Source organism: Leptonychotes weddellii, chromosome 1, assembly GCF_054177405.1.
Source record: "Leptonychotes weddellii isolate Sample4059 chromosome 1, ASM5417740v2, whole genome shotgun sequence".
Taxonomy (NCBI): domain Eukaryota; kingdom Metazoa; phylum Chordata; class Mammalia; order Carnivora; family Phocidae; genus Leptonychotes; species Leptonychotes weddellii.
Genome location: NC_138369.1, coordinates 11,995,399 through 12,021,696, shown reverse-complemented (window position 1 = coordinate 12,021,696; position 26,298 = coordinate 11,995,399). Strand labels below are relative to the sequence as shown.

General features: G+C 49.0%; 2 protein-coding genes across 5 annotated transcripts in view; both read right to left on the bottom strand.

Annotated features, from left to right (window-relative positions):
* Window positions 1–133: 133 nt before the first annotated feature.
* TMEM42 (transmembrane protein 42) lies at window positions 134–13,418 on the bottom strand. 4 transcript variants are annotated; one of them, XR_014144385.1, is made up of 4 exons: window positions 13,181–13,418; window positions 10,627–10,773; window positions 1,687–5,670; window positions 134–876 (listed from the first exon to the last, which is right to left on the bottom strand). XR_014144385.1 is itself a non-coding variant. In XM_081816530.1 (3 exons), the coding sequence occupies exons 1-3, from the start codon at window positions 13,370–13,372 to the stop codon at window positions 5,566–5,568; spliced, it is 444 nt and encodes a 147-aa protein (XP_081672656.1). In that variant the 5' UTR covers window positions 13,373–13,418; the 3' UTR covers window positions 134–5,565. The 4 variants fall into 4 exon arrangements, 3 of the variants coding, with proteins under 3 accessions (XP_081672656.1, XP_081672640.1, XP_081672646.1); XM_081816530.1 differs by having other exon boundaries at window positions 134–5,670; XM_081816514.1 differs by lacking the exons at window positions 134–876; window positions 1,687–5,670 and adding an exon at window positions 5,831–9,832.
* Window positions 13,419–15,976: 2,558 nt separating this feature from the next.
* The window catches only part of KIF15 (kinesin family member 15), a 65,963-nt gene continuing 55,641 nt past the window's right edge, over window positions 15,977–26,298 (bottom strand). The window contains exons 30-35 of the mRNA XM_006742112.3: window positions 24,218–24,327; window positions 21,677–21,749; window positions 21,170–21,207; window positions 17,293–17,458; window positions 16,911–17,042; window positions 15,977–16,593 (exon numbers count right to left, since the gene is read on the bottom strand). Of these exons, the coding sequence (XP_006742175.1) occupies window positions 16,531–16,593; window positions 16,911–17,042; window positions 17,293–17,458; window positions 21,170–21,207; window positions 21,677–21,749; window positions 24,218–24,327 (582 nt within the window). The 3' untranslated portion in view covers window positions 15,977–16,530. The remainder of the gene's footprint in view (window positions 16,594–16,910; window positions 17,043–17,292; window positions 17,459–21,169; window positions 21,208–21,676; window positions 21,750–24,217; window positions 24,328–26,298) is intronic.

The following is a 26,298-nucleotide window of genomic DNA, read 5'->3' as shown; positions in this document are numbered from 1 at the left end:
CAAGAGAGGCTTTGACCTGGGAAGTTCAGAGGATCAGATGGCTCCCCAAGGGCCCACGTGATCCCCAGCACAAGATACCGGAAGAAGCTTGTTCGAAGAAAGAAAAAAAAAAATGACCCAGGGGACCACACAGTCCTCTTGAAGCAGTTGGGAGTTTAATTAAAAGCGTATTGATCATTTGAGCAAGTCTCTGGAGGGCAGAACAAGAAGGAAGAGCTTCAGTTCACAAAGCAGGGCCCTCAGTTGGCACGAGGAAGTGCCTCCTCCCAGGAAGATGACCTCCCCACCCCCCGGAACAGACCCCCTGCTCAAGGGAGCGGGAGCTGCTGGCCATGGGGTCTCCCTCCCCTGCACCTGCCCAGGACTGCTGAGCATGGGAAGCCGTCCCTCCAGAGCTGGGCCAGCCTTTACCCTGCGGCAGCCTGTGTTCCTGCCAGAGCCCGTCTCCAGGCCTGGGGGGTCTCGGGATGGGTTCCTGTACAGCCCCCCGGCCTTGTGCCCGCGGGGGCCACCAGCGCTGGTGAGATGAGGTGGTGGGCAAGGCGGGAGGCTTCAAGGGGGTGCCCCTTGGGGTGTCTTCATTACTCCAAAGGCCAGGAAGGGGCACCCTTGTTTAAAACGCTCCTTCTCCTGGGCTGGTCCAAGTCAAAATCCCCTTGGCTGACCTGCTCCTTCTGTGCCCTGGGGTGGAGGCCCCCAGGGCCCCAAAGGCAGCTTCATTCCTAGGGAGTAGTGGGTGGGGAGGACGGAGGGGTGCTGGGGTACACGGTGCTTGCTTGGCGATAACGGCTGGAGTGGAGGAGACGGAACTGAAGATCCAGCAAATTCACAAACCGGCCGAGGGCCCCATCCCCGGCAGTTCCCCATGAGGCCTTCCTGCACAGGGAGGCATGTGGCCCTTACCAAAATGCAGATGCCCCTAAGGGCCAGGGCGCCAGCCCAGGACTCTGCATTTACACACACCTGCGGCTGATTCGGGTGCAGAGGACCCGGGGCCACATTTTGAAAAATACTGAAAGTCAGGAGCAGTGGGCACCTGCCTACCACTTGGATCAGTCTCTGGAAGGTTGGAGAATCCCCAAAGTGGAGCCTAGGGGCCAGGGAAGGTCTGGAGACTGGGCTTGTGCTAGAAAATTCCTGGGAGAGAGAGGGGGGATGGGGGCGGGGTCCTGCCAGACACGGTCTCTGGTCTCGCGCATCTCACGCAGCTGGATGTCCATTCGGAGGTTCTTCTCATGTCATGCTCTGAATCATAGACGGTCTCGCTGCATGCTGGGTGCCCCATGCTCTCGGGCACAGGAATGATGCCAGGCGGGGCGAGCAGCGACTGGGGGGCCTCTCCCCGTCCACAGGCACAGGCCATGTCCCTCTAGGAGCTCCCTGACCCAATTTCGGGCGAGTGCACCACGCTTGTCCTGCACGTTCGTCTGACACACATGTAGGGGGTGGGCGTCCGTGCCACCCCCAGGGGAACGAGGTGTTGGCAGCCCAGCGCAGCCTGTCCACACCCTCCCCAAAGCCCCCCACCCCCCAGAGCATTGCAGAACACATGGGGGCCACAGCCTGTCTGGACGGGCAGGGTGCCCAGAAGGGCCAGTGCACGTACCCACATGTGGCCTGGGACGGATGCCCACCTGTCTGCCTCAATTTCCTCCTCTGTGAAGTGGGGATCATTACAACACCTACCTCCCTTTGGGGTTGTTTTGCAGATGACATCTTAATGCCTGTTGGGGCATCTTCTGTTTTGAAACTGGGAGTGGCCTGCATCTCTCTCAACCTCCGATGAGCCCTGGCTGGACAATCCTTCCACTTTATTGAAACCAGAGAAAGAGCAAAGCCATTAAGTTCCTCTTTCTTTTTTTTTTTTTTTTTTAAGATTTTATTTATTTGTTTGTTTGCTTGTTTATTTTTTTGCGAGAGAGAGAGTGAGAGAGTTCATGAGCTGGGGGAGAGGCAGATGGAGAGGCAGATTCCCCGCTGAGCAGGGAGCCCGATGAGGGGCTCGGTCCCAGGACCCTGGGATCATGACCTGAGCCGAAGGCAGATGCTTAACCGACTGAGCCACCCAGGCGCCCCCATTAAGGTCCTCTTTGAAAGCATTACAACAGTGCTTGACGCATAGTAAGTGCTATATAAATCATGTAAAAATAAATGAGCAAAGGGCCCTAATTTAGACTTTTGATGTAATCTCTAAAAAAGGCTGTACAGGCAGGTGCGGGATAAAGATGACACTTGTCACATATCTCTGAACCACATGCTGCCCCCTCCTGGCCGGCACACGAACGTTCGCAAACTCCATCAGGCCTGGGGAAAAGCACGGTCACACTCCCTCCTGTTTCCTGAATATCAAAGCTCTCAGTTCGTTAAATTGGGGTTTTACAATATGCCATGAATTCCGAAGCCTGTTTTGGAGGTTGTTGGGTTTTAATTTACAAGGAGTCTCAAAAGACAGTGTGGCCTGGGCCTCTAGCGACCTCTCAGTTGGTGTGGCTGGACGACACTTGCCACCTCTTCAATCAGAGGGAACAAAGGCTGGGGTGCCTGGGTGGCTCAGTTGGTTAAGCGTCTGCCCAGGGTCCTGGGATCGAGCCCCGCATCGGGCTCCCTGCTCGGCGGGAAGCCTGCTTCTCCATCGCCCTCTGCTCCTCCCCCTCGCTCGTGCTCTGTGTCTCTCTCAAATAAATAAATAAAATCTTAAAAAAAAAAAAAGGAGCAAAGACCACCCCTACGCTCTCTCAAGCGGCCAGAAGGAATGCAAATATCTAGAAGAAAGACAGGTGATGGGTCTGGCTAAAGAGGGACGCACACACCATCTTAACTCTGGGCCCCCCCTCCTCTCTGCTCTGGGCTGCAGGTGTCCTCCTGTCCTGCCTCATGGTCCCAGCCTGTTCATGCTTGCGCCCTCGGGACCCATGCTGACTATAGAGCAATTCGGGGAAGGGAAGGTAGAGGAATGCTGAGCCCCAGGGGTACTCACACTTGCAAAAATCACAATAGGAGATTCTAGTTCCTGGGGAACAAAGCAAATTCCTCTTCAGGTGTTCGGGGCAGCCTCTCGGATGGGCCCCAGTGACACCTACCTCCTGCCTTGTGGAACCCCCTCTCCTAGAGGGCCGGCCAGACCTGGTGACTCGCTTCTAAAAAACAGTGCAGGAAAAGTGCTGCGATCTCACTTCTGAGATTAGGTTACCAGAAGCCTGCGGCCTCCGCCCTGGGTGACGTCACTGCAGTCCCTGCCAGCTCTCGGAGACCCTTTTGGTTTATTTTTTTATTTCTTAAGGTTTTGTTTATTTATTTGAGAGAGAGAGCATGAGTGGGGGTGGGTAGGGGCAGAGGGGCAGAGGGAGAGGGAGAAGCAGACTCCCCACAGAGCGGGGAGCCCTACACGGGGCTCGACCCCAGGACCCTGGGATCATGACCTGAGCCGTAGGCAGGAAGTTTAACCGACTGAGTCACCCAGGGGCCCCTCGGAGGCCCTTTTTAAAATCATTGGTTCGGGGCATCTGGCCGGCTCAGTTGGCAGAGCATGTGACTCTTGATCTCAGGGGTGTGAGTTCGAGCCCACATGGGGTGTAGAGGTTACTTAAAAATAAAATCTTAGGGGGCGCCTGGGTGGCTCAGTCGTTAAGCGTCTGCCTTCGGCTCAGGTCATGATCCCAGGGTCCTGGGATCGAGCCCCACATCGGGCTCCCTGCTCCGCGGGAAGCCTGCTTCTCCCTCTCCCACTCCCCCTGCTTGTGTTCCCTCTCTCGCTGTGTCTCTCTCTGTAAAATAAATAAAATCTTTTTTAAAGAATAATAAAATAAATAAAATCTTAAAAAAGAAAACCATTGATTAGGTTATGTCCTGACCTCCGGGGACTCCCTGTTGCTCCTGGGATCAAATCCAACCCCTTCTGCTGCCTGCATAGGGCCCTCGGGGAGGTGTCTCCAGCCCGCCCACCCTCCCCTCACATCTCCCGGGAATGACCAGGTCTCTGGTCCCCAGAGGACACCACTGGGTGGCCGGCGTTGCCTCCCTGGGGGCCCTTGCGCTCACTGCGTCCCCGACCAGGGCCGCTGCTCTCGGGTCTGCCTGGGCTGGGGGGTCTCCCAGGGAAGGCCCCCCGCCCCAGCCGATTCAGCCCCACCTGACCTGCTGCTGTCTCTCCCGCCAGGGGACCCTTGGGCTTCGGTCTCTTCGGCGCACGAGTCCTTGTCTGACATTACCCTGTACTCACGTCCTGCTCCCTCCACTAGAAGAGGCAGGTGTAGGAGAGCTGGACGGCCTTGGCCTTGAGTCTGCGTTCCCAGAGCTGGGGGCTCCGAGGCAGTAGGTAGACAGCAGGTATTCGCTGAGTGAGTGATACAAGGTTACGTATTAGGTGCTCAGGAAATATTTATGGGAGGACTGCGCCCCTACCCAGGGACACTATACGGCCCCTCAAGTCAGGGGCACTGAGGTCCTGGTCCTCTGGGCTGAGCAGGGGACCCCCAGCACGGCACACAGTAGGTACTTATTTCATCGTGGCCAAAGGGAACAGAGACTCTCCGGATGGTAGCCTCCACCCGCACATTTGAGGAGACCCTACACCCTCCCTCGGGGAAGGAGCGAAAAGAGCTGTCTGCCAGGCAGGGGCAAAATATATCCTCTTGTAAAGATCTATTTTTAAAACTCAAATACAACATTAAAGCAGCAAGAGCATCCCCATTATCCCGCTGCCTGTCACACGATCGAATAGATTTTTCTGTCTCTTTCCCCGATGGTCCTTGCGCACATGTATTTACCTACCCGTGAGCTGCGGATGAGCCATTTCCTATTATCTTTGCATCGGAAGTGGGGTATTTTTAATCACCCCTCCTGGCTTGCCTCCAGCAAGCTATGGTGTCAGCCTGCCTCAGCCCCATGATTCATCCCGACGGCTCTCCGCCTGCCACGCTGTCGCCTCTCCCTGCTCCGGCCCCTCCCAGCCACACCCTGCTCCTGGCTAAGGCCCCCGGGGCGTCTGAGGATGGAGGGCCGCCCCCCATTCCGTCCTCATGTGCTCACATCATTCCCCCATGACAGACGGGGAGACAGGATCAAGGAGTGCTCCGGCGCCCCAGGCCCCACGAGCAGGGCTCCGAGCGGCACCGCGCCCTGGGCGGGGTCAGGCTGTCCCCAAGCACCGGGCCAGACCGGGCGCCGCCGCCGGTGAAACGCCAGCCCTTGCCGGACCTCACGTTTGATGGTCTGCAGCGCCAAAGTGAGGTGAGGAATGGCGTGCTCCTTCTTCAGGAAGTCAGTGACGAGAATCTTCGGACTGGCCAGCCGCACAGCTCAGGCGTGGCAGACGGGACCTGGGCTCAGGCCTGATGCAGATTTCGGACACCACTCCGCGCAGCCCCTGAGCTACGAAAATGGGTACGAAGATGCTGGGCTGGACCTTCTGGGTCACTGAACAGGTGCCCGCGGGAGAGAGCCTGTCGTCTGATGGGGCCACTGGAAACCCAGCTGCTGAGAGGCTCTGTAGGCCGACGCTGTGTTCCTGCCGGTTGGGGAGGGCACATCCCAGGGACCCCGCGTGCCCCTGCCAGCTCAGACGACTCAGGACCCCCGAGGGGTGTCGGGGTACAATCGGCGTTCTAGGGCCTTTGCAGTTTGCAACAACGCCTCTCTGTCCCTCCTCTTCCTCCTTCCTGGTCCGCACACCTTAGGAAGACAGTTTGATTATGACATGCAGCTGTCCCCCCAGAAAGGGCTTGATTTTTTCTAGGCTGCCCAGTGGATAAATGGTCAGGACAAATGGAGTGAGAGATATAAACCACATCGGAAATACGTGAAATTTCAGAATTTCATCCTTCGCAATTCCTTTTTTTTTTTTTAAAGATCTTATTTATTTGAGAGAGAGAGAGAGCATGAGCAGGAGGTAGGGTTAGAAGAAGAAGGAGCAGGCTCCCCGCTGAGCAGGGAGCCCAATGCGGGGCTCGATCCCAGGACCCTGGCATCATGACCTGATCCAAAGGCAGACGCTTCACCGACTGAGCCACCCAGGAGTCCCTTAAGCTTCCTCTTCTATGAATGATCAACGCATGTGCTTTGCCCAATTTTCTTTTAAGGTGTATTGTCTTTTCTTCATGATTTGAAGTTTGAGGAACTTCAAGAAAAGAACTTCTACGAGCCCCTCCAACCACATCCAGCCACCTTACCTGGCGCTCCGCCCACAGACCAAAGTCCTGACCTCTTGGAGAGTGAGATGTCTGCATCCTTTGCTAAAGCCAACCCTCACGTGTGCACCGGCCCCAGCTCAGGGCTCTGAACAGCCCCTTTCCCTGCACCTTCAGTCTCCCCACTAATAGTTCCCTGCCATTAGCCTACGTAAATATGCTATTTCTCCTCTCACAACCAGAAATAAAATGAAACCCCCTCTCCTGTCCCCATCTTCTCTGCCACCTACTGCCCCTTTGTAGGAAAACTCGTTGAAAGAGTCTTCACCACTAGCTGTCTCCAATCCCTCTTCCTGCCATTCCCTCTTTTCTCGGTTTGGTTTGGTTTTCAATTGTGGATAAATACAATTTATGTATGGATATATACAATTATGACATAAAATTTACCAGTTTTAAGTGACAATTCAATGGCATTAAATACATTCACAATGTTGTGCAACAATCACTACTTATCCACCTCCAGAACCTTACTGCCCTAAACCGGAACTCTGTCCCCATTAAACACTAACTCCCCCATTCCCCTCCTCCCGATCCCTGAGCAACCCCCCTCCTACTTTCTGTCTCTATGAATTTGCCTCTCCTTGGTATGTCATACAATATTTGTCATTTTGTGTCTGGCTTATTTAACTAGCAAAACGTTTTCAAGGTTCATCTCTGTAGCCTGTGTGTTAGATCTTCATTCCTTTTTAAGGCTGTATAACCTATTCTATGTATATTACCACGTTCTGTTTATCCAGAATGTCTCCACCTTCTGGTCATTGTAAATAACGTTGCTATGAACACCGGTATACAAGCATCTGTTTGAGTCTCTGCTTTCAATTATTTGGGGTATACACCTAGAACTGGAACCGCTGCACTCATAGGATGGTTTAGCTTTTTGTGCATCTGCCAAACTGTTTTCCCCCATGGCTGTGCCATTTTACATTGCCGCCAGCAATGCACAAGGGCTCCAGTTTCTCCACTCTCACCAGTACCTGTCATTTTCTGTGGTTTGGTTTGTGTTGATAGTAGCCGTCCTAATAGGCATGAGGTGCTATCTCATTGTGGTTTAGATTTGCACTTCCCTAATGACCAGCAATGCTGAGCATCTTGCACGTGCTTCTTGGCCATCTGTGTATCTTCTTCGGAGAAATGTCTGTTCATGTCCTTTGCCTGCTTTTAAGTTGAATTTTTTGTTGGTGAGGGCGCCTGGGTGGCTCAGATGGTTAAGCGTCTGCCTTCGGCTCAGGTCATGATCTCAGGGTCCTGGGATCGAGTCCCGCATCAGGCTCCCTGCTCCTTGGGCGCCTGCTTCTCCCTCTGCTTCTCTCTCTCTGTCTCTCATGAATAAATAAATAAAATCTTTAAAAAAAAAAAAAAAGAATTTTTTGTTGGTGAATTGTAGAAGTTCTTTATATATTCTGGATATTAATCCCTTTTCAGATCTATGGTTTGCAAAATATCTTCCATTCTGTAGGTTTCCATTCTGTATTCACTCTCTCGATGGCGTCCTGTGATGCACAAAAGTTCTTAATTTTTTTTTTAAAGATTTTATTTATTTGACAGAGAGAGACACAGCGAGAGAGGGAACACAAGCAGGGGGAGTGGGAGAGGGAGAAGGAGGCTTCCCACGGAGCAGACAGCCTGATGAGAGGCTCGATCCCAGGACCCTGGGATCATGACCTGAGCCGAAGGCAGACGCTTAATGACTGAGCCACCCAAGTGCCCCAAAAGTTCTTAATTTTGATGAGGCCCAATTTATTTCTCTCTTGCTGCCTGTACTTTAGGTGTCAAAAAATCATTGCCAAATCCAACATCATGAAGCTTTTCCTTGGTTTTCTTCTAAGAGTGTATAGTTTTAGTTCTTACAATTTTAGGTCTTTGATTTGTTTTGAGTTCGTTTTCTGTATGGTGAAAGGTAAGGGTCCAACTTCATTCTTTTATCTGCATACAGATATCCAGTTTCTCCAGTACAGGCTGTTGAAAAGATGCCCTTTCCCACTGAATGGTCTCAACACTCTTCTCAAAGGGCTTGGGTTCTCTGTTCTGTACCATCGGTTCATGTCTGTAAGCCAGAACTATACTGTTTTCGTTATGTAGCTTTGCAGTAAGTTTTGGAATCAGGATGCGTAATTCCTCCGACATTGCTCTTTCTCAAGATTGTTTTGCCTATTCAGGGGCCCCTGGAGGGTTCCTATGAATCTTAGAATGGGCTTACCTATTCCTGCAAAAAAACACCAAGCATGGAGGCAGGACTGGACGTACTAGACTCGAGAACTATTGAGATGCAAGTGTGGGGGGTAACTCAAGCATGGTGGGTGCAGGGGTATTAAGGAGGCAGCGAGAGAGAAGTTGGAGAGGTGGGTAAGGCCAGATCCCACTCAGTAGGAGCCATGGAACAGTTTTCGGAAGCTCATCCATCAGCTGTGCAATGAGTAATAGAGGAGGGCAGTGGAGGTGCTACATGGTCAGGGAGGAGGGGCAGCCTGGACACCGCCCTTGTTCCCCCACCTCCCCCCGACTGCCTACTGGCCACCAAGTCCCTCTCTACTGCAGGGAGTGTCTGAAGAAGACATGGAGGTGGTCAGCCTCGGGGAGAGCTGAGAGGGCGCTGGGACATCCAGGGGAGCCCCCCCCCCAGGGACCTGAAGCCCCACACGAGGGAGGGAACGTGCAGGCGGCACACAGACCACTTGGAACATTCACACTGCGTAAGATACAAAAATGTCACAGGGATCCGCGAAAGAAAATCAAAGGGCAGAGAGGCCTACAGGGGAAATGAGGGGGCGAGAGCGGCCTCTGGGCTGGTTTCCTTTCCCACCAAGTAAAAGAAAACTAGGTCCCCAAAGTGGTGAGGTCAAGCCTTCCTCCTTGCGTACCAAGAAAATGGACAGACGCTGCTGAAACTGAAGAGCGCCGGCCTGGGTGGCATCAAGGAAGGAACCACGTGCTCTATGAGCTTGGCAGGCGGGACAGCAGCTGAGCCCCAGGCCCCGGGGGGCGAGGGAGGCTCTCAATTCCATTCCAAGGGCTGTGGCTCAGCTGGGCTGCCCCCTCTTACTCCAGAAAATTTGGAAAGGAAAAAAAAAAAAAGTAGGACAGCATCAAGATTCCATACCTGCTACTTTTAACTTACAAACCAACGGATTTATTAATCCGGTTTCCCTTCCCTTGCCGAACTGCAGAAGCTTGACACAGATAGCCCAGTACAGCCACGTGGAGGTGTCGGAAAGCTCCACCAGAACCCACCCCCGTGTCACGGGATGGGCCTCTGTTCGGCCACAGGACTGCAATCACAGCGCGGTCTCAAGGCTGTACGCCCAGCAGACTGACCCCAGGGTCTCCAGCATCTGCCAAGGGGCACCGGGCGGGCCCAGGGGCGTGAGAATCGAAAGCACCGTGCAGGCGTCTCGAGAAGGCTTCAGGCTGAACATGAGTGCGCCTGTCCCTCCCCTTCCAGAAGGGGCGGCTGGCCAGCCTCAAGGCTGCTGGGTCAGAGGCCCATCTCCCTCGGCAGCATCTCCCTCTGGCTGATGGTCAGAAGGCCCTGGGAGGTGGTCCCCACACGCCATCCTGCGCCTGGGCTGCCGCGCTGTCTCTCCACCTGCCGCTACTTCTGCTTGTATTCGGGGTCCTTCCCGCTGGGCGGCAGCTTCCTGTGGATCAGGCTGAGGCCGCAGAGGATGAGGAACACGCCTCCCCACCACAAAACCTCCTGGCACTCTCCATACAACACAAAGCCCAGGAAGGCCTGCGGGACAGAGACCACGGTGAGGCCACGTCCACACCTGCCCGCAGGACTCGGGCGCGGCGAGGAGGCACCACCTCACTCCCCTGGGGGCTGACGGCCCTCCTGGGGCAGGAGGAAAGGTCTGGAGCTGGAAGTCGGGGGCCTGAAACCCAGCTGTCACCTTCCACAAGTCACTATTCATGTCTGGCTCACCTGGAGAGGGGAGGAGGGTACCTTCCTCACAGCCCCGGCCCCGAGCGAAGTGCACAAGAAAGCCCAGCAGAGGCCAGCTGCTAAAGCCCAGCACACAGCAGGCGCCTGGTGTTTGCTGATCCAAACCGGCCGGCCAAGTCCTCCCTCCCTCGACGGCAGGACCAACTGTGCTCAGCCCTGCCTGGCTGACATCAGGCTATCAGAGGAAAGAGCAGCCCCCCTCCACGTCTCACGCTCAAGTTCACAGAGCCCTAGGCATCCAGCTAGCACAGAGGTGGCCGAGACTTCAGAATGAGGGCTGCAGCCTGGAAGGGCAGCATGCAGGTAGGCTTTTTTACAGTTGGACTTCATCCCCAGCTAGCTTGAGAGTTCGGCCAAGTTTGAGATTAGAGGAGCAGCCCCCAGGGTTCAAGCCACAGCCCAATCTCTCCGTCATCTCCTGTCTGGGAGGGCGAGAGTTCCCCAACTCACCCAGAACCCAGCTTTGGGACAGGGGGACTGTACCCTCAGGCCACTCACCGAGCTGAGGATGTTTGAAAACGTCACTGTGACTGATGCAATGGCTGAAGACATGGAGAAACTGAGGCCCCGGCTAAAGAATGTCCACATCAGAGAATTGGTAGTCGCCATCACAATGACTCCCAAGATGCAGAAGCCCATGTTCACCTGCGGGAGAAAGCGTCACTGCGTCCACGCTCAGCCACGGCGGACCTGCGGCCCCCCTCACAGCACACCCAGGGGCCTGATCACCAGCAGCCGGGCCCCTACTGAGACCCCACCACAGCTCCTCAGAGTTTTCCTGCACAGGACTTCACCTAACCCTGTGCTCAGCACACCCATTTTACAGCTGAAATAAACTGAGACTTATTTGACCGTCTTGCTGGCCATGTGCCCTGGGGCAGAGCAAAATGCTAATCCGTAACCAGTACTTTGTTTAGAACACCAGTCCCTTACTGGTGTCGAGGATCAGTGCCGGAGGGCAAGCAGTTATTAGTCAGTATGTAGTGTGAGCAAATCAGGGGCAGAGTCCTCACTTCCGGGGATCAGGTAAAGCGTGAATTCGCCAAGCTTCCTCCCACCCCGTGCAGGCTACCGGACACTCAGGCCAGTCCTGCTGGGCATTCTGGAGTTTTTACTCTGTGCCAGGCCCTGTGCCCAGGTGTTTTAAGTGCATTCTCATTTATTCCTTAACTTCACTTTACAGATAAGGATCCTAAATTAGTAACTTGCTTGAAGTGCCTATAACCTGTGGGAGCCACCAGGATTCAAACCCAGGCAGTGGCTCCATGCTCTTAACCAGGACACAGCCCTGCTCAGGGAACCGCCCCCTCTACTTGACTAGTGATCCCAGGCATCACTTGGAGTACTTGCAGCCTTTTTCTTTTCTTTTTTTTTTAAGATTTTATTTATTTATTTGAGAGAGAGAGAGAAAGCACGAGGGGAAGCAGCAGAGGGAGAGGGAGAAGCAGACTCCCTGCTGAACAGGGAGCCCAATGCGGGGCTTGGTCCCGGAACTCCGGGATCATGACCTGAGCCGAAGGTAGACGCTTAACCAACTGAGCCACCCAGGCACCCCTTTTCTTTCTTTCTTTCTTTTTTTTAAAAGTGAGAGCCTGGAAAGGAAAGGATCTTAAGCCTCCTACTCAACATGCAGACCCCTTGCTTGGTTTTGAGTTAGAAACCTGCTTGCAGACAGAGCTCGCTCCTCTGGGGTGACCATCTAAACAGCATACTTTTTTTTTTTTTAAGATTTTATTTTTAAGTAATCTCTACACCCAATGTGGGGCTCGGACTCACAACCCAGAGACCAAGAGGTGCATGCTCTACTGACTGAGCCAGCCAAGCGCCCCTCATACTCTTCTTTCTTTCCAGTGTCACAAGGAAAGGGTGTCTTGGGGCGCCTGAGTGGCTTAGTCTGTTAAGCATCTGCCTTTGGCTCAGGTCGTGATCCTGGGGTCCTGCGATCAGGTCTCACATCGCATCGGAGCTCTCTGCTCAGCAGGGAGCCTGCTTCTCCCTCTCCCTCTGCCTGCTGCCCTGCCTACTTGTGCTGTCAAATAAATAAATAAAATCTTTTTTTTTTTTTAAAGGAAAGGGTGTCTTTGCAGAATTTTCACAAAAGCACTGTATGAACCAGTGGCAACCTGCTTATGTAGTTATGAAGGCCTGGTGCACAACTACCCAGACTAGGAAGCCTCATGGTTCAGAGTTACTCATCTTCCTTTGGAGCACTTCAAGAATTACACCCAACAGGGCACTAATCTCAAGCATGGTGGTTCCCGCTGGATTAGCCCTAAACAGGTTTACCCGCATGGACCAGTCTGTCCACTGTCCAGGTCAGGAACTAACCCTGGGTGCTGGGGCAGTGAAACCCCTCGGGCAGCAGACACTGGCCTACCACTCGGGATGGGAGGGGCAGGGGTCCACTTCAGCAGACGTGTGGAGGCCGTTTAGAAGTTCTCAGCAAGGGGGTGGGGGCGGGGTGTCCAGCATGCTTCTCTGTCCTCTTTTTTTTTTTTTTTTTAAGATTTTATTTATTTATTTGACAGAGAGAGAGCGAGAGCAGGAACACAAGCAGGGGGAGTGGGAGAGCGAGAAGCAGGCTTCCTGCTGTCCTCTCTTACACCTACGTGTCCCAAACTCCCAATTTTCCTGGAAGCAGGGTATTCGGGTCAAAACACTCGTTAATTACGGAGCAAAGGCTTCTCACCTTAAGAGTCACGTGGAGAGACATGTTCAGGCATAAGGGGCTTAAAATGAAAGGTAGAGAGTGGATGCAGGAAAGCGAACTAGCCCAATCGGAGGACAGACTGTAGGTCCCTGGCAGGGAAGAGGCTTAGGTCTCTTACCGCCTACACTGGACGAGGATCTGACGGGATTTAGAATGCAGGGATGCTCTCCCGCCCCAGCTGACTGCAGCGCCCGGCTGCGGACCGGGCGAACAGACCCGCGGGCGTGAGGCTTCGCCCTGCGCCCCCAACCCCAACCCTCCCGGAGCCTCGCGGGCCCCGCAGCGCCCCTCCTCCGCCCGGGCCCACCCGCCCGCCGGCCGCAGAGGCGCCCCGGGCTCGACCTCGCTGCCGAAGGCCAGCTTGGCGGAGGCGGCGGCCAGGGCCCCGAACGCGCCGGCGCACAGGCAGTTGAATACACCCCAGAAGCGGCGCCGCATCGCGCCGGCCTGCAGGTGCTGGGGGAATTCCGCGGGGGCGTCGGGGTAAGCGGCCGGGCATACGGCGCCGCCAGGGGACTGCGGCCTCTCGGCCATGGTGCCCGCCGCCACCTCTCCCCGCGCCCGGCGCACCCGCCACCAGCGGGACCGAGCGCGCGCCGCGATTGGGCGGCGGCCCCACGTGACGCGGCGCCCACGTGAGCGGAGAGGCCAATTCGGGCGCGGCGAGGGCCTCCGGGGGGCGGGGCCGGGGGCGGAGCTGCGCCCCGGGGGCCTCCGCGGGGCAGCGGGCAGCCTGCGGCGTTGGGCTTAGGTTTACCCGGGAGCCGTCCGGGGCTGGCGTCGGAAGCTGCGGCCGTGCCGCTGTGGTTGCTGCTGTAGAATAACTATCCGTGACCTGGCCGTTTCAGTCTTTGCCGCTGAGTGCGGCCCAGCATCCGCTTTCCCCAGGAATTTGTTAAAAATGACGAATCCCGGGCCCGCCCGGCACCCGTTGATCAGAATCTGCATTCCAACAAGACCCGCTGGGGATTCACCTGCACCTTCCAGTTCGGGAGGCGCCAAGTGGAAAGACGCCTCAGCAGAGGGCGCTAGAGACCTCCACACTCGGCCAGGAGGCGGGCTCCGGTGAGGGCCTCTGACCACTCAAAATGCCCAGATGGATACGCGCTCACTGTAGGATTTAGAAAATATGTCACCTATAATCACTCTGCTCAGATACCCAGGACTAACATTACTTCCCATTTCCTATGCACTTCAATGTTTAAAATGTGTATAAAAAGTAGTACATGTCTTTCCAAGAGAAGTGTTGGGACTACTTCTCTCCAGGAAAATCATTATTAGAGTACTTTCTGTCTAGGCACAGTTTTATATATAGCACACGTTAAAAAATAGTTTACATAATCTGTATTGGACGTTTTTAGTATGATTTCACACTGAACTGTTGAGCAGCATTTTTTTTTTCCGTTCCGGAAGTTTTCATGGAAGTCCTTCCTTGCCACTCTCTCTCACAGGGTGGTTTTGTGGCTCAAATTAAAGCATGGATAGCCCTGATAACTGCTATTTATAGGTTGAATTGTGTCCCCCCAAAAAAGATATGTTTAAGTCCTAATCCTCCACATCTGTGAATATGACCTTACTGCAGATGTAACCAAATTAAGAAGTCATTAGCGTGAGCCCTAATCTGACCAGTGTTCTTCCAGGAGACAGAGACACAGGGAGAAGGCCACGTGACAACGGAGGCAGACTGGAGTGATGCATCTACACGGCCAGGACCGCCAAGGACTGCTGTGGGTACCGCAAGCTAAGAGAAAGGCATGGAACAGACGCTCCCTGGAGCCCTCAGAATGCCCTTGCTGACACCTTGAATCTGGACTTTTAGCCTCCAGAAACTGTGAGAGAATTGCTTTTAGCCCCCCAGTTTGTGGTCATTTGTTCTGGCAGCCCCCAGACACTCCCAAAGGTGGGTAAGACCCAACCAAGCCTCTTTAGTACCAGCTTCAGTGTTCCAACCCTTCTCCCACCTCCAGGGCGATCTCAGTTTCTATGCTCTGTATGCTGAATTTTATTTTATTTTTTTAAGATCTACACCCAACATGGGGCTTGAACTCACAACCCCGAGACCAAGAGTCCCACACTCCACCATCAAGCCTGCCAGGTGCCTCCTACACTGATTTTTAGTTCCCTTTTTTTGTTTCTGGTTCTTAGGGATTGACTATTACTCTTTGGGAATTCAACTGTGTATTAATTTAAAAATTGTTTTTCCTCAGCTTTATTGAGGTATAATTTATGACCCATAAAATGAAGCCATTTTGAAGAGAGTTTAATTTTTAGAAGACTTATAGAGCTAACTGTGTGCAATCATGACCACAAACCAACACATTTCCACCACATCAAAAAAGTTCCCATCATGCCCTTACGGTCACTCGCTCCCATCCCCAGCCACCAGCCACCGAGGATTTGCTTTCTATCTCTATAATTTGCCCTTTCTGGACATTTCACATAAATGGGATCATACAGGTATGTGGTCTTTTGGGCCTGGCTTCTTCCACTTTTTTTTGTTGTTGTTGAGGTTCATCCATGTTGCCTCTTTTTATTGCTGCGTATAGTGTTCTATTATGTGTAAAAAATGCTCGGTATCATTAGGCCTTAGGAGAATGTCAGTGATGAGCCACAACGCAAGCTCTGGGATGACTACACTAAAACATCTGGCAGTAACAGGAGCTGAGGAGGATATGGAGAAGCTGAACTCCTTGCTGGTGGGAACATGGAGGGTGAAACCAAACAGTGCATCTGGAAAGGGGAGGCAGATCTTAGAAAGTTAAACACAAGCTTACCAGCAACTCTACTCCTAGGTATCTAGGAGTATCTAGGAGCCATAGGAAACACAGGTCCCCAGCAAGACTGGCACACAAAAATTTACAGCAACATTATTCATAATAGCCCCCAAACTGCCAATAGCTCAAATGTCCATCAAATGGTAAGTAAATCAAATGTGGCATCTCCGCACAATGGAATATGATTTGCAATGAAAAGGAATGAAGTGGTGACACACAGAAGTTCCTCGAGGGCAGGAGATTTTGTTTGCTTTGTTCACGGATGACCAGGGCATATAATAGGTGCTCATTAAGTATATGGTGAATGGACATGTCTTTAATCTGGCTCTGCCAAGTGAATAATGTAAATCACTTTATTAAACTGTTAATTTTTAAAGGATTTTATTACATTTTGAAAAAATGGCCATATTTACAGTCATAAAAAAATGCTCAGAATACTGAAAGTAAGGATACAAAAATAATCTATATTAACAAGTTTGCCTTTCGTACATGCTACTAAATAGGATTAACGTCATGGCAAGTTTTGAAACCACTACGTATCGTTAGAGCTGCTGCTATAAGACTCAAAGGAGATTATGGAAGATAGTATCTAAGGAAAAAATAACCTGGCCAACATCCACTGTAAACCTTAGCTACAGTTTATTTTAAAAAGGCAAAAGGTTTTCCCAGTATTTAGAGTTGAAAGCATTGAAATGGGATGGTAACTTCGAAATAGTACACTGCCAACTGCCACAGGGTGAGTATGGATGCAGAACATTCATCAGAAACTTGAAGGTCAGCCCCCAATGCCACGTACACAGTTAGTAATTACGCTCCTCGATTCAGCTTTGTCAGATGCGCAAGGGTAGGGCTTACTTTTGCAAGAGGAAAGAAATTCTCCAGAAAGGTGATGCCTAGGTAGGTAGTTGACCAAGAGCCTTACGATTCGTTCCTTTTCTTTTCTTTTAAAAATACATTTTCAGCACGCAACTTTTCTGTCTCCTGAGAAGTAAATTTTAAAAAAAGGAAAAGAAAAAAAAATTAAGGCTCAAATGCTTACAGTTTCATCAAGTTTATATTTCAAATTAAGACTACAATTTTCAATTTGTAAATGATTTATAACATTAAACAAGAATCTGATTACGTTAGAGCCTGACAACGGACTGAATTATCCTTTTAATAATAAGGACTGATATATATTTTTTTAGTTCATTAAGTTCCCCAAAGAAGGCATTTAAGTGATTTGATGATTAAATTAAACTTTAAACAATCATTCTAAGACCCGGCTGAGTTTATTTAGAGTACTTTTCAGAGCTTACCTCAGCGAGCCTGACATTCTCCTTCTTCAGCCGCACGACGTACTGAATCTTCTGATGCAGGTTTTGGTGACCGACCAACTTCCCATTTTCCTCAGCAAGACACTCCACCTGCTTCCTTAACATTTCCATCTCCTGCAGGCAAATCAATCCAGGGAGGGGGAAATGAGCTGCTCTTAATTTTGCTTTAACAATCACATTATTTCGTGCCTCCCAAGAGCACGAAGTAGGTCAACTACTTGGCCAACTACCTGGGTGCCAGAGAGCCCAGGTTCCCGGCTTTCATGGCCATTCATCCCTGCGCATGCCAGAGCGACTCTAAACCATGGATACCCCCTCCCAGACATGTCCTAAGCACACGAAAACAACCAATACACAAACGCACCTGGAATATTCTCTCCTTTTCCTCATACAGTTCTTCCAGCTTTGATCTCAGCTGTTCCTTTTCTTGGAACGCTTTAGATTCCAAAGTTCTGGTTCGCTCGACTTCCTCAGCCATTCTAAGGCAGTCCATCTCTTTGTTCTGAAGGGTACTCTGGACTTCTTCTAGGCTGTAACAACAAATAGCGTTTTGTGGGATTCCAAAGGAACATAATTACAACAGTATTCAAATGAGACATTATTCACCCAAGCCCAGAATTTTGATTTGAAAGCATCACAAATATTCAGCCCTCCCCTAGTGACGGCATAGGGAGATTTGGCAAAGGATGCAGATAGGCTTCTTTTGTTATTTTATCCAAGACTTTCATTTTGGAAAACTCCTCAAACCATTTTTTAAATAATACAAATTTAGAATGGAAACTTCTGGATCTGGCTCCTTTGGAGCAAATGTAACTTAAGTATTATTATAGTCTGCATAGTTTATTCAATGCCCCATATCTTCATTCTTTTGGATTTCAAAAACTGGTTCTCAGACCATAGGACACCAGTCATTTCTTCAAGAATGTGCTATTCAAAATTCATACACTCTATAACTGTCAATTGAAAAGAAAAATGAGGAACAAAGTTATTATGGAATTACATAGAAATGCACTGTTTTAATAAAATTGTGTGAATCCTATAAGCTGTCCAAAAGAAAGAAGTACTTTTTACTGCATTTTTATGCATATGGAATAGAATGATTATTTTTTATGACATCATACTCAAATTTAATATGCCATTTAAGGCAAGCTTATTTCAGGAGCAGTGTTTTCAGACTACATTCCGTGGAACCTCAGAAGAACAGCATGGGGAGTAGGCACTGATGTTCTCCCTGATTCACTTGGAGCTGTTCTGCATTTGTCTTGTGTACTTTGCTTCAGTTTGATGAAATTTCTGTGGCACTGCTGCTGCTTACCCATAAAAACTCATTTTCTTTGGGGGGAAAAAGGAAAAAAAAGGAGAAGCACACCCAGTTCCCAAGTGTTGGTAAAAACTAAACTGGTCTAGGCTAAGCCTGGTTTCTCTACCTACTGCCAGATACTGGTTTCTTCCACTTACCTGAAGGTGTGTTAATTCTGACCATGAAGCACAGGCTGATTCTTGGGGGCTACTAAGAGTTTTTTTTCTCCCCTGACAAAAGAAAGCCCTTTTGAACCCACCTCATTACAAGCTGTGATCCTCTTGTTTATGACATTTGGGGCTATGGCAGCCATCTTGTGGCCAAGAGGCCACAAGCAAGAGTGCCGAAAGTCAAAGAATGGGAAGGGTATGGGTCCTTGATGGCATCATTGAGTCAGTGCACCTCCAGACCTCTTGTGATACGAAATTAAGCATCTCCTACCTACACCAGTTAGCACAGAATTCAGTTCCTTACCAGGAACTCCTTTTTTTTTAAGATTTTATTTATTTATTTGACAGAGAGAGACAGCAAGAGAGGGAACACAAGCAGGGGAGTGGGAGAGGGAGAAGCATGCTTCCCGCAGAGCAGGGAGCCCGATGCGGGGCTTGATCCCAGGACTCTGGGATCACGACCTGAGCAGAAGGCAGACGCTAAATGACTGAGCCACCCAGGCACACCTCCTGGTAGCTTTTTAAAGCATCCTCACATGCACAAATAGATAACATTATGGTGAGAATCACTGCTGTAGGCTGGGACTGATAAAACTGGGTGTGCCACTTTCTAGTGTGTGCTTTCCTTGCCCACAGAGTGAGGTCCTGTAACTTCTAGGGACAGTGTATCACTGGAGACTCTTGGTTCCTAGATTATGAAATAAATTACAGGCCAACTTAGCTTTTATTCTTTTTGCTGGAAAATCTAAAATGGCTACTATTTCTAAAATAGCTACAATTCTACAAACTGTACAGCTGGATTCTCATAGATCCTGTAAGTGATCCACATTTCTGTCCTAGCTCTACAGTGACTAACTGTCTGGGAGCCAGTCCCTAAACTGCTCATATGTAGAGCAAAGTATGGAACAAGCTGTTCCACATCTATACTCTTTGATGCTATAAAGCAAATGACTGGGTAACAAATCTTTTTACAAAATGGGTGGTCTTTGTCAGCTGATCATTAAAAAGAATTTTTGTTCTTTTTAATGGGGGGCTCAGTCGGTTGAACGTCTGCCTTTGGCTCAGGTCGTGATCCCAGGAACCTGGGAGGGAGCCCCGCATCGGGCTCCTTGCTCAGCGGGGAGCCTGCTTCTCCCTCTCCCTCTGCTGCCCACCCTGCTTGTGCTCTCTCGCTTTCTCTCTGTCAAATAAATAAAATCTTAAAAAAAAAAAAAAGAATTTTGATGACAGATCACTATGTAATTTTTGCATACTAACTTGGATGGAGTTCAAATAACTGCATGACAAAATTCCTTCTGTTGCCACTAACTATGTGAGTAAGATTTCTCAGCACTTACAGTTATAAAAACAAAGTAGGAACAGAGGTGATACTGAATATTGTCTCATTCCAGAATTAAGTATAACAGAATAGTGAGTAACTGAAGCAAAAGCATGAAGATAAAATGCACTGGGAGATGCATTTCCACTTAAATTTTACTACGTATAATAATTTATAAAAACTTATAATAAATTAAGGACACCATGATTAATAATAATTGTAATGAAAACTCAATCCAGAAGAAATACAGCACTAGAGCCAGCCATACAAATACAGTAAATAATTACTTTTACGACACAAGAAACTTTTACAAATTACTTCCCATTTGTATATATACTTTTGTTGCCCAGTTATATGATAGGGTAATAAAAAAAAATTCCCAAACAATATATTAAATTAGGATATAATTCTGTGTAGGTATGGAACAGAAACTCAATTTGAAAGGAAAAAGGAACAATGTACAATTTTAGATTTATGAATTTGTTCCTGTATTGTGAAATGGATAGAAAGTAGCAGGTCAGTGGGATACTTTTAACAGAACACCACCAGAGCTTTACTTCTATGGCCAGTTCAAGGTGAGATTTTTGATAGGACAATGGCCGGAACAAAACTGGAGATGTGTCAGAAGTGGGATCCGAACCCACGCCTCCATGCAGAGACCAGAAGTCTGGACCATGAGAAGCAGGTGCTGGAGTCTGTGCCTAAGACCATTTGGCCATTCTGACACCAAGAAGTTTATTCCTACATGGCACTATTTTCAGTATGTAAGAACTTCCACCCCTTGCTTCAATGTAAACTTTCAGTGAGAAATTTTAGACATAAAGTCAACTCCAAAAATGTGCACGAGGGTATATGGTGTTTCAAAATTCTTTTAGGAGGTTTAATAAGTGAAAATGTTTAGGGCGCCTAGGTGGCTCAGTTGGTTAGGCGACTGCCTTCGGCTCAGGTCATGATCCCGGAGTCCCAGGATCGAGTCCTGCATCAGGCTCCCTGCTCAGCAGGGAGTCTGCTTCTCCCTCTGACCCTCCCCCCCTCCATGCTCTCTCTCTCTCATTCTCTCTCTCTCAAATAAATAAATAAAATCTTAAAAAAAAAAAACGTTTGAGGACCTCTTCTCTGGATGAGTATCTATTCAGAGTGCACTATCTTTCTAATGTTTGACCATTTTATTTGTTAATACCAACCAGCTTACATATTTTGAATTTGACAGAAAATACAGTATATCTTGTTCCTCTAAGAATGAGGCAGTTTATAAGATTACATAAATTAATCTGAAAACTAGATGAAAAAATTAAAATCCTGTTTATAGAACACATGTAAAGAGGCCCAAGGTTTTAAATCAGAGGAAACCAGAAGAAGGAAAGGAGTTACTTACCTGTGGATATAGTATTTCTTTCCTTAGAGAAGAAAGAAAAGACCTACAAGAACTTGAATTACGAAACAGTGCACTTACTCTGCTTTCATTTTCAGCATTTCTTCAACTAATTTATTCTGTAATAAGATAAAAAGAAAAAGATGGCTTAAGTTTTTACCACTGCTAAGAAAAAAATTGATAGTAAGCAGTCCACTCTCCCTCATGGTAATGAGATCAATTAAACCAACATCCTCTTCCACACCCCAACGGTGCACCCCTAAACGGGGTGCCTGTCTCTTAAGACTTCACACACTACGCCCCATGAGGCCTCCCACGGGGACCCTATACCTGCTTCTATTCTAAATGGAAAACTCTGTGTGGGGATGCCGGCAGGAGACTAACCGCTGAAACACGAAGACAAATTCACAAATTCACTCTTATTTCATCAACGATGTCTAAATACTGATGGTAAATATCAAACTTAACAGTGGGAATACAGACGAGACAGAAATGTCAAGAGTAAAATGGTTTCTAAAATCTATGACCACAGATGCTAAGTAGAAAAGCATTTCTCAGACAAGAAACGTAAAAAAAAAAAGGTTGTACTTTAGCAAGTCTTTCTTTGATCATTTCTTCTTGTTCATTCTTCAGCTGTTGATGATCTAGATGATTCTGTTCACTACAGAGATGAGAAAGGGAGGATAGGGAAACACAGTCAGGCATATTCAAGTATCACTTTCCTATCTGCTGTACGCAGCAATGCCAAGTTATGCAACGAAAAGCTAACTCTGGTGATTAAGTCAAGTTAGCACAGTTCACAAATGTGATTGATATATGGGGATGAAATAAGGCACCTCCCCGGAATTCAGGATGCCTCCCATACAAAACTGAGATGAACAGAGCTGGGAAATCCAATCAAGGCCCGGGGAAAAGGAAAGTAGAAATGGAGCCAAGAGTCGTACCAAATGAAGATCAAATGTGAGCCAAAGGGGGCTGAGACAGGCGGTCCAGAAGCCTGGTGATCAGCTGGGAGGGGGCATCACTGGGTGTGGGGAGGGTTCCTCAGGCCAGCCTACCATATGGAGCCCCAACGCCCCCTTTGCTTGGATTTCATGGTCAGCTGGCAATTTTCTGATGGCACTCTGGTGTCCCATGTATGTTGACACCAGGAAGGGGATTCCCTGAGCGCCAGACATAAATCTTTTCATGGAAAAGGAATGCTCCTCTATATAAAGGAAATTACATTTTGGACAATGCATCGGTATCATGTGAATCTCATTAATGGGAGTCCATCTCTGTGAGCTTGACGAGGGCAGGATCATAAATTGAGTTTCTGTGGGCCACCCCTGCACCAGGGGTACATCCCCCAAGGAGAACCTGCCTGAATGCCACAGACTCCTCTAGAAATAGCTCTCACTGATGAGCAAAAAATCGTTTCTTGAAGGAAAACAGAAGGTCCAGTAGTTTCTTTCACTTAATGAATCTGGCAGCCTAGACAGAAATGGTAGTAATGAGACCTCAGTGAGGAAAACGCCCGAAACCATTAGAGAAGTGTTTTCTGTGCTCTAACCCAAAAGTGGGTAAACTTTTTCTGTCAAGAACCAGACAGAAAATATTCTAGGCTTTGGGAGTCATGGGGGGGTCCCTGTCACAGCTATTCCACTTGGCTGCTGTAATATCAATGCAATATTTAAATGAAAGGACAAGACTGTGCTCCAATAAAACTTTCTTGACCAGACACGCTGTGGGCTTGATCCGACCCCTGAGCCACAGTTTTCTCCCACTCTGATCTTTCAGGAAGGAGATTCTGTATGGCTTCTTATAGGGGACATGTGGCTATGAAATAGAGTGTTTTTAATTGTGATTTTATAAATGGGCTAAAAACGTTCTATGTTCCATGCTCATACTAGCTCTTGATAAGACAGTGTACCAAGTACCGTGCTTTTCTTTACATGGGGGTGGAGCATGTAGACAGCAGGTGCGCAGACTGCGGACTACCCGCGTCAGAATCATCTGGAAAGGGTAGTGCTACTAAATTGAGCATCTCCAATGCTCCCTGACACATGAAGAGAAGCATTCAGGAGTACGCTGTTAGCACAGCCACCATTACGATGCGCAAGCATCCGTTGTCTCAGTTAGGTTTTGGACAGTGCATCTCAGGGCTGCTTCTGGACGGGGAAGGGGAGCGCGTCTGCCCAAGACCTGCCGGCAGGGGTAGGCATAGCAGGCACCCCGAATCTGGGAAGCTGAATTCAGTCAGGGCCTCCATCCCACATGGAGACCCCCTCTGATTCACTTCAACTTGCTGCATACTTTTCCAGGCCACCCTCATCTCGAATCCCTCCAGAAAGTTCACAGAAGGGCAGGATCGTAACTCTACCCTGTATACCTAGTATCTGCCACTTACTGAGTGACACCCCTCGGCCAAGCACTGTAACCAGCACTTTATCCACGTTATTTTCGGTCTTGAAAACACTGTGTGAGAGAGAGCCATCATTTTCCTCATTTTATGGCTCAGGAAGCGGAGGCACTAGAAGTTAAAAACTGTGTCCAAAGTCACAGGACTTTCAAGTGTCAGAGATAGGACAGAGCCCGGGTGTGACTGCCCGTGACACCAGGCTGTGCCATTAGCAAATACAACTAGAAAACTGCCGTAGCTAAAGGCAAACCACATGCACAGATACCCAAACCCAAGGGAGCGCTCCTCTGAAAAGCTCCTTCCTGCGCACGAGCATTCCCTGGACCATGGGTCATGAAGCAAAATCATCTGGTAGGAAATCCTCCCTTTTGCTGCTGGACCTCTGGAACCTTGTCTTGTCAAGGTCATAGCTTCCTCACCCCACGCCCCTTTTCTGTCAAATAGCAGTAGACAGTTTGGTTCAAATGTTTCACATGCCGGAAATTCATTTCAATAGCTCTACAACAATGCAAAGGTTAACAGAGTAGGCAAGATCATGAAGGCCTTATTCTCCCGTTCTGGAAAAAGCAGTCCCCTCATCAGCCCTGACTCAAAAGCAACCGACGGGGCATCCCCTGGACTAGTGCCGAACACCGTGCACGCCGGGAAACCAGTTCTAACCGCTCTCCCCTAACTACACCCAGGCAGGCCAAGAGTTAGCCCACAGAGTTCTGGTGGCTCTTTCTCACCTGTTGTTCTTTTCCCTCTCAAGATCGTCCAGCTGACTTTGCAGGAGCCAGTTTCTTTCTCGCAATTGCTCAGCTTCCGTGCGGAGGCTTTCCATTTCACACAACTGCTCCTAATAAGACATCAAATCATGTCTTTTCAGAAAACATGTTGTAGCAGGCATGATTTTGCTCCTCAAGGCCACACATGAGACACATATTCCTATTTTAAGCTCCTCGATGCATAAAACACTGCATGGGTATCGCTGGATAAAAAGGGGACTATGACAAGCTCTTGGGGGCCTGGAACTGTGACTCATTTTCATACCCACGGTATGTTAAACATAGTCTCTTATCAGTATCACAAAATTCATTAAAATCTCTTTATGAAAAAAGATGTTCAAAAGTCTCTACTTTGGTAAATGTTCTATTTCATTCTATTTAATAAATTCTAATTAAAAAAACTGATGTAGGGAATATAGTCAATAACACGGTAATAACATTGTCTAGTGACAGATGATAGCTACACCCATGGTGAGCACACTGTAATGGATGGAACTGTCAAATCACTGTGTTGTAATGTAGCGTCCAACTGAGTGCCATAGCCCATCACTCAAAATCCTCACGTGAACTCTAATTTGAAAATCATGAGCATAACCATCCAAAAAAAATAAATACGTGTCTGCAAGGAGTGTCCTTTCTCCTTTACTTCTACTTGTCCATTGTTTGATTTCTTTTAACCTGACCCAACTTCTCCTGAGTCCTAAAATCATGCCAATCTGGGTAGCAGCCACATTCCTGGGATAGCAGCATACTGAGAGCTGCCCTAAATAAAAAAGCAAGGAATGATCCCCTCCATGAGGAACAAAGCTTAAGAGAGTGCTGTTTTCATGTCCTGTCACTTGGTTACAGTAAGCTAATTTTGTTCCTAAACAAAAACTCACTACAGGGCAAGGGCTTCACAAGCTAACTGCGATCTTCTACGAAGCACCCTCTCTGCTCTACCCACACCCCTCCGCACCCACACACCACACACCCAGGCGCTCCTCTACACACCTCCCACCCCTCAATACTCCTCTAAACACACTCCCCCACATACAATCACCGTACCCCCAAGTCCCTGGGTAAAACCAAAACCAAAATCAAACCAAAAGGAAGTTTAAAAGAAGGGCAAACAAGAATTTTTTTTTTTTTTTAAAGATTTTATTTATTTATTTGACAGAGAGAGACACAGCGAGAGAGGGAACACAAGCAGGGGAGTGGGAGAGGGAGAAGCAGGCTTCCTGCGGAGCAGGGAACCCGATGCGGGGCTCGATCCCAGGACCCTGGGATCATGACCCGAGCCGAAGGCAGACGCCTAACGACTGAGCCACCCAGGTGCCCCAAACAAGAATATTTTTAACTATCATAGACAAAAGCAAATCTCTCTAATATATAAAGAATGCCTACAAATCATTCAGGAAAAGCCCAACAATAGGAAGACGGGCAAAGGGGCGCCTGGGTGGCTCAGCTGGTTAAGCAGCTGCCTTCGACTCAGGTCATGATCCTGGAGTCCCGGGATCGAGTCCCGCATCAGGCTCCCTGCTCAGCGGGGAATCTGCTTCTCCCTCTCCCGCTTCCCCCTCTTGTGCTCTCTCTCTCTCACTCTCTCTCAAATAAATAAATAAAAAATCTTTAAAAATCTTTAAAATTAAATCTTTAAAAATAAAAAAATAAAAAGACGGGCAAAGGATATAGGTCAGAGAAATAGAAAAACCAAAGATGTTCCATCTTATTCCTAATAAGAAAAATACAAATTTTAAAACTACTGAGAGCATGTGCCTTAGCTACGAAACTGGCAAGGATCTAAGTCAGGCAGCACTGTGATCAGAGTAGCTGGTATGGCCCGGGTACGATACCATCATAAAAAACAAACGCTTCCAGATGTGGTTACATATGGGAACTGGCCACAGTGGGAGCCGCCAGGGACGCTCACCTAGGGAGTGTGGAGTCAGCAGGGGGAGGCTTTTCCGTGTACCCTTTAGTTCTGCGCCTTTTGAATTTTGTATCATCGGTAATCACGAGATACTATTTTACTTATTTATTTATTTTGGATACTGTTTGTT

What these genes read in the sequence shown, in the direction of transcription:
- TMEM42 (XM_081816514.1), bottom strand. Translation starts at nt 13,372, where the DNA reads ATGGCCGAGAGGCCGCAGTCCCCTGGCGGCGCCGTATGCCCGGCCGCT. An exon ending in AGCTGGCCTTCGGCAGCGAG is followed by an intron (nt 10,774 to 13,180) that starts GTCGAGCCCGGG and finishes TTTCTCCCGCAG; the next exon opens with GTGAACATGGGCTTCTGCAT. An exon ending in TTTCAAACATCCTCAGCTCG is followed by an intron (nt 9,833 to 10,626) that starts GTGAGTGGCCTG and finishes CTGCGGCCTCAG; the next exon opens with CCTGATCCACAGGAAGCTGC.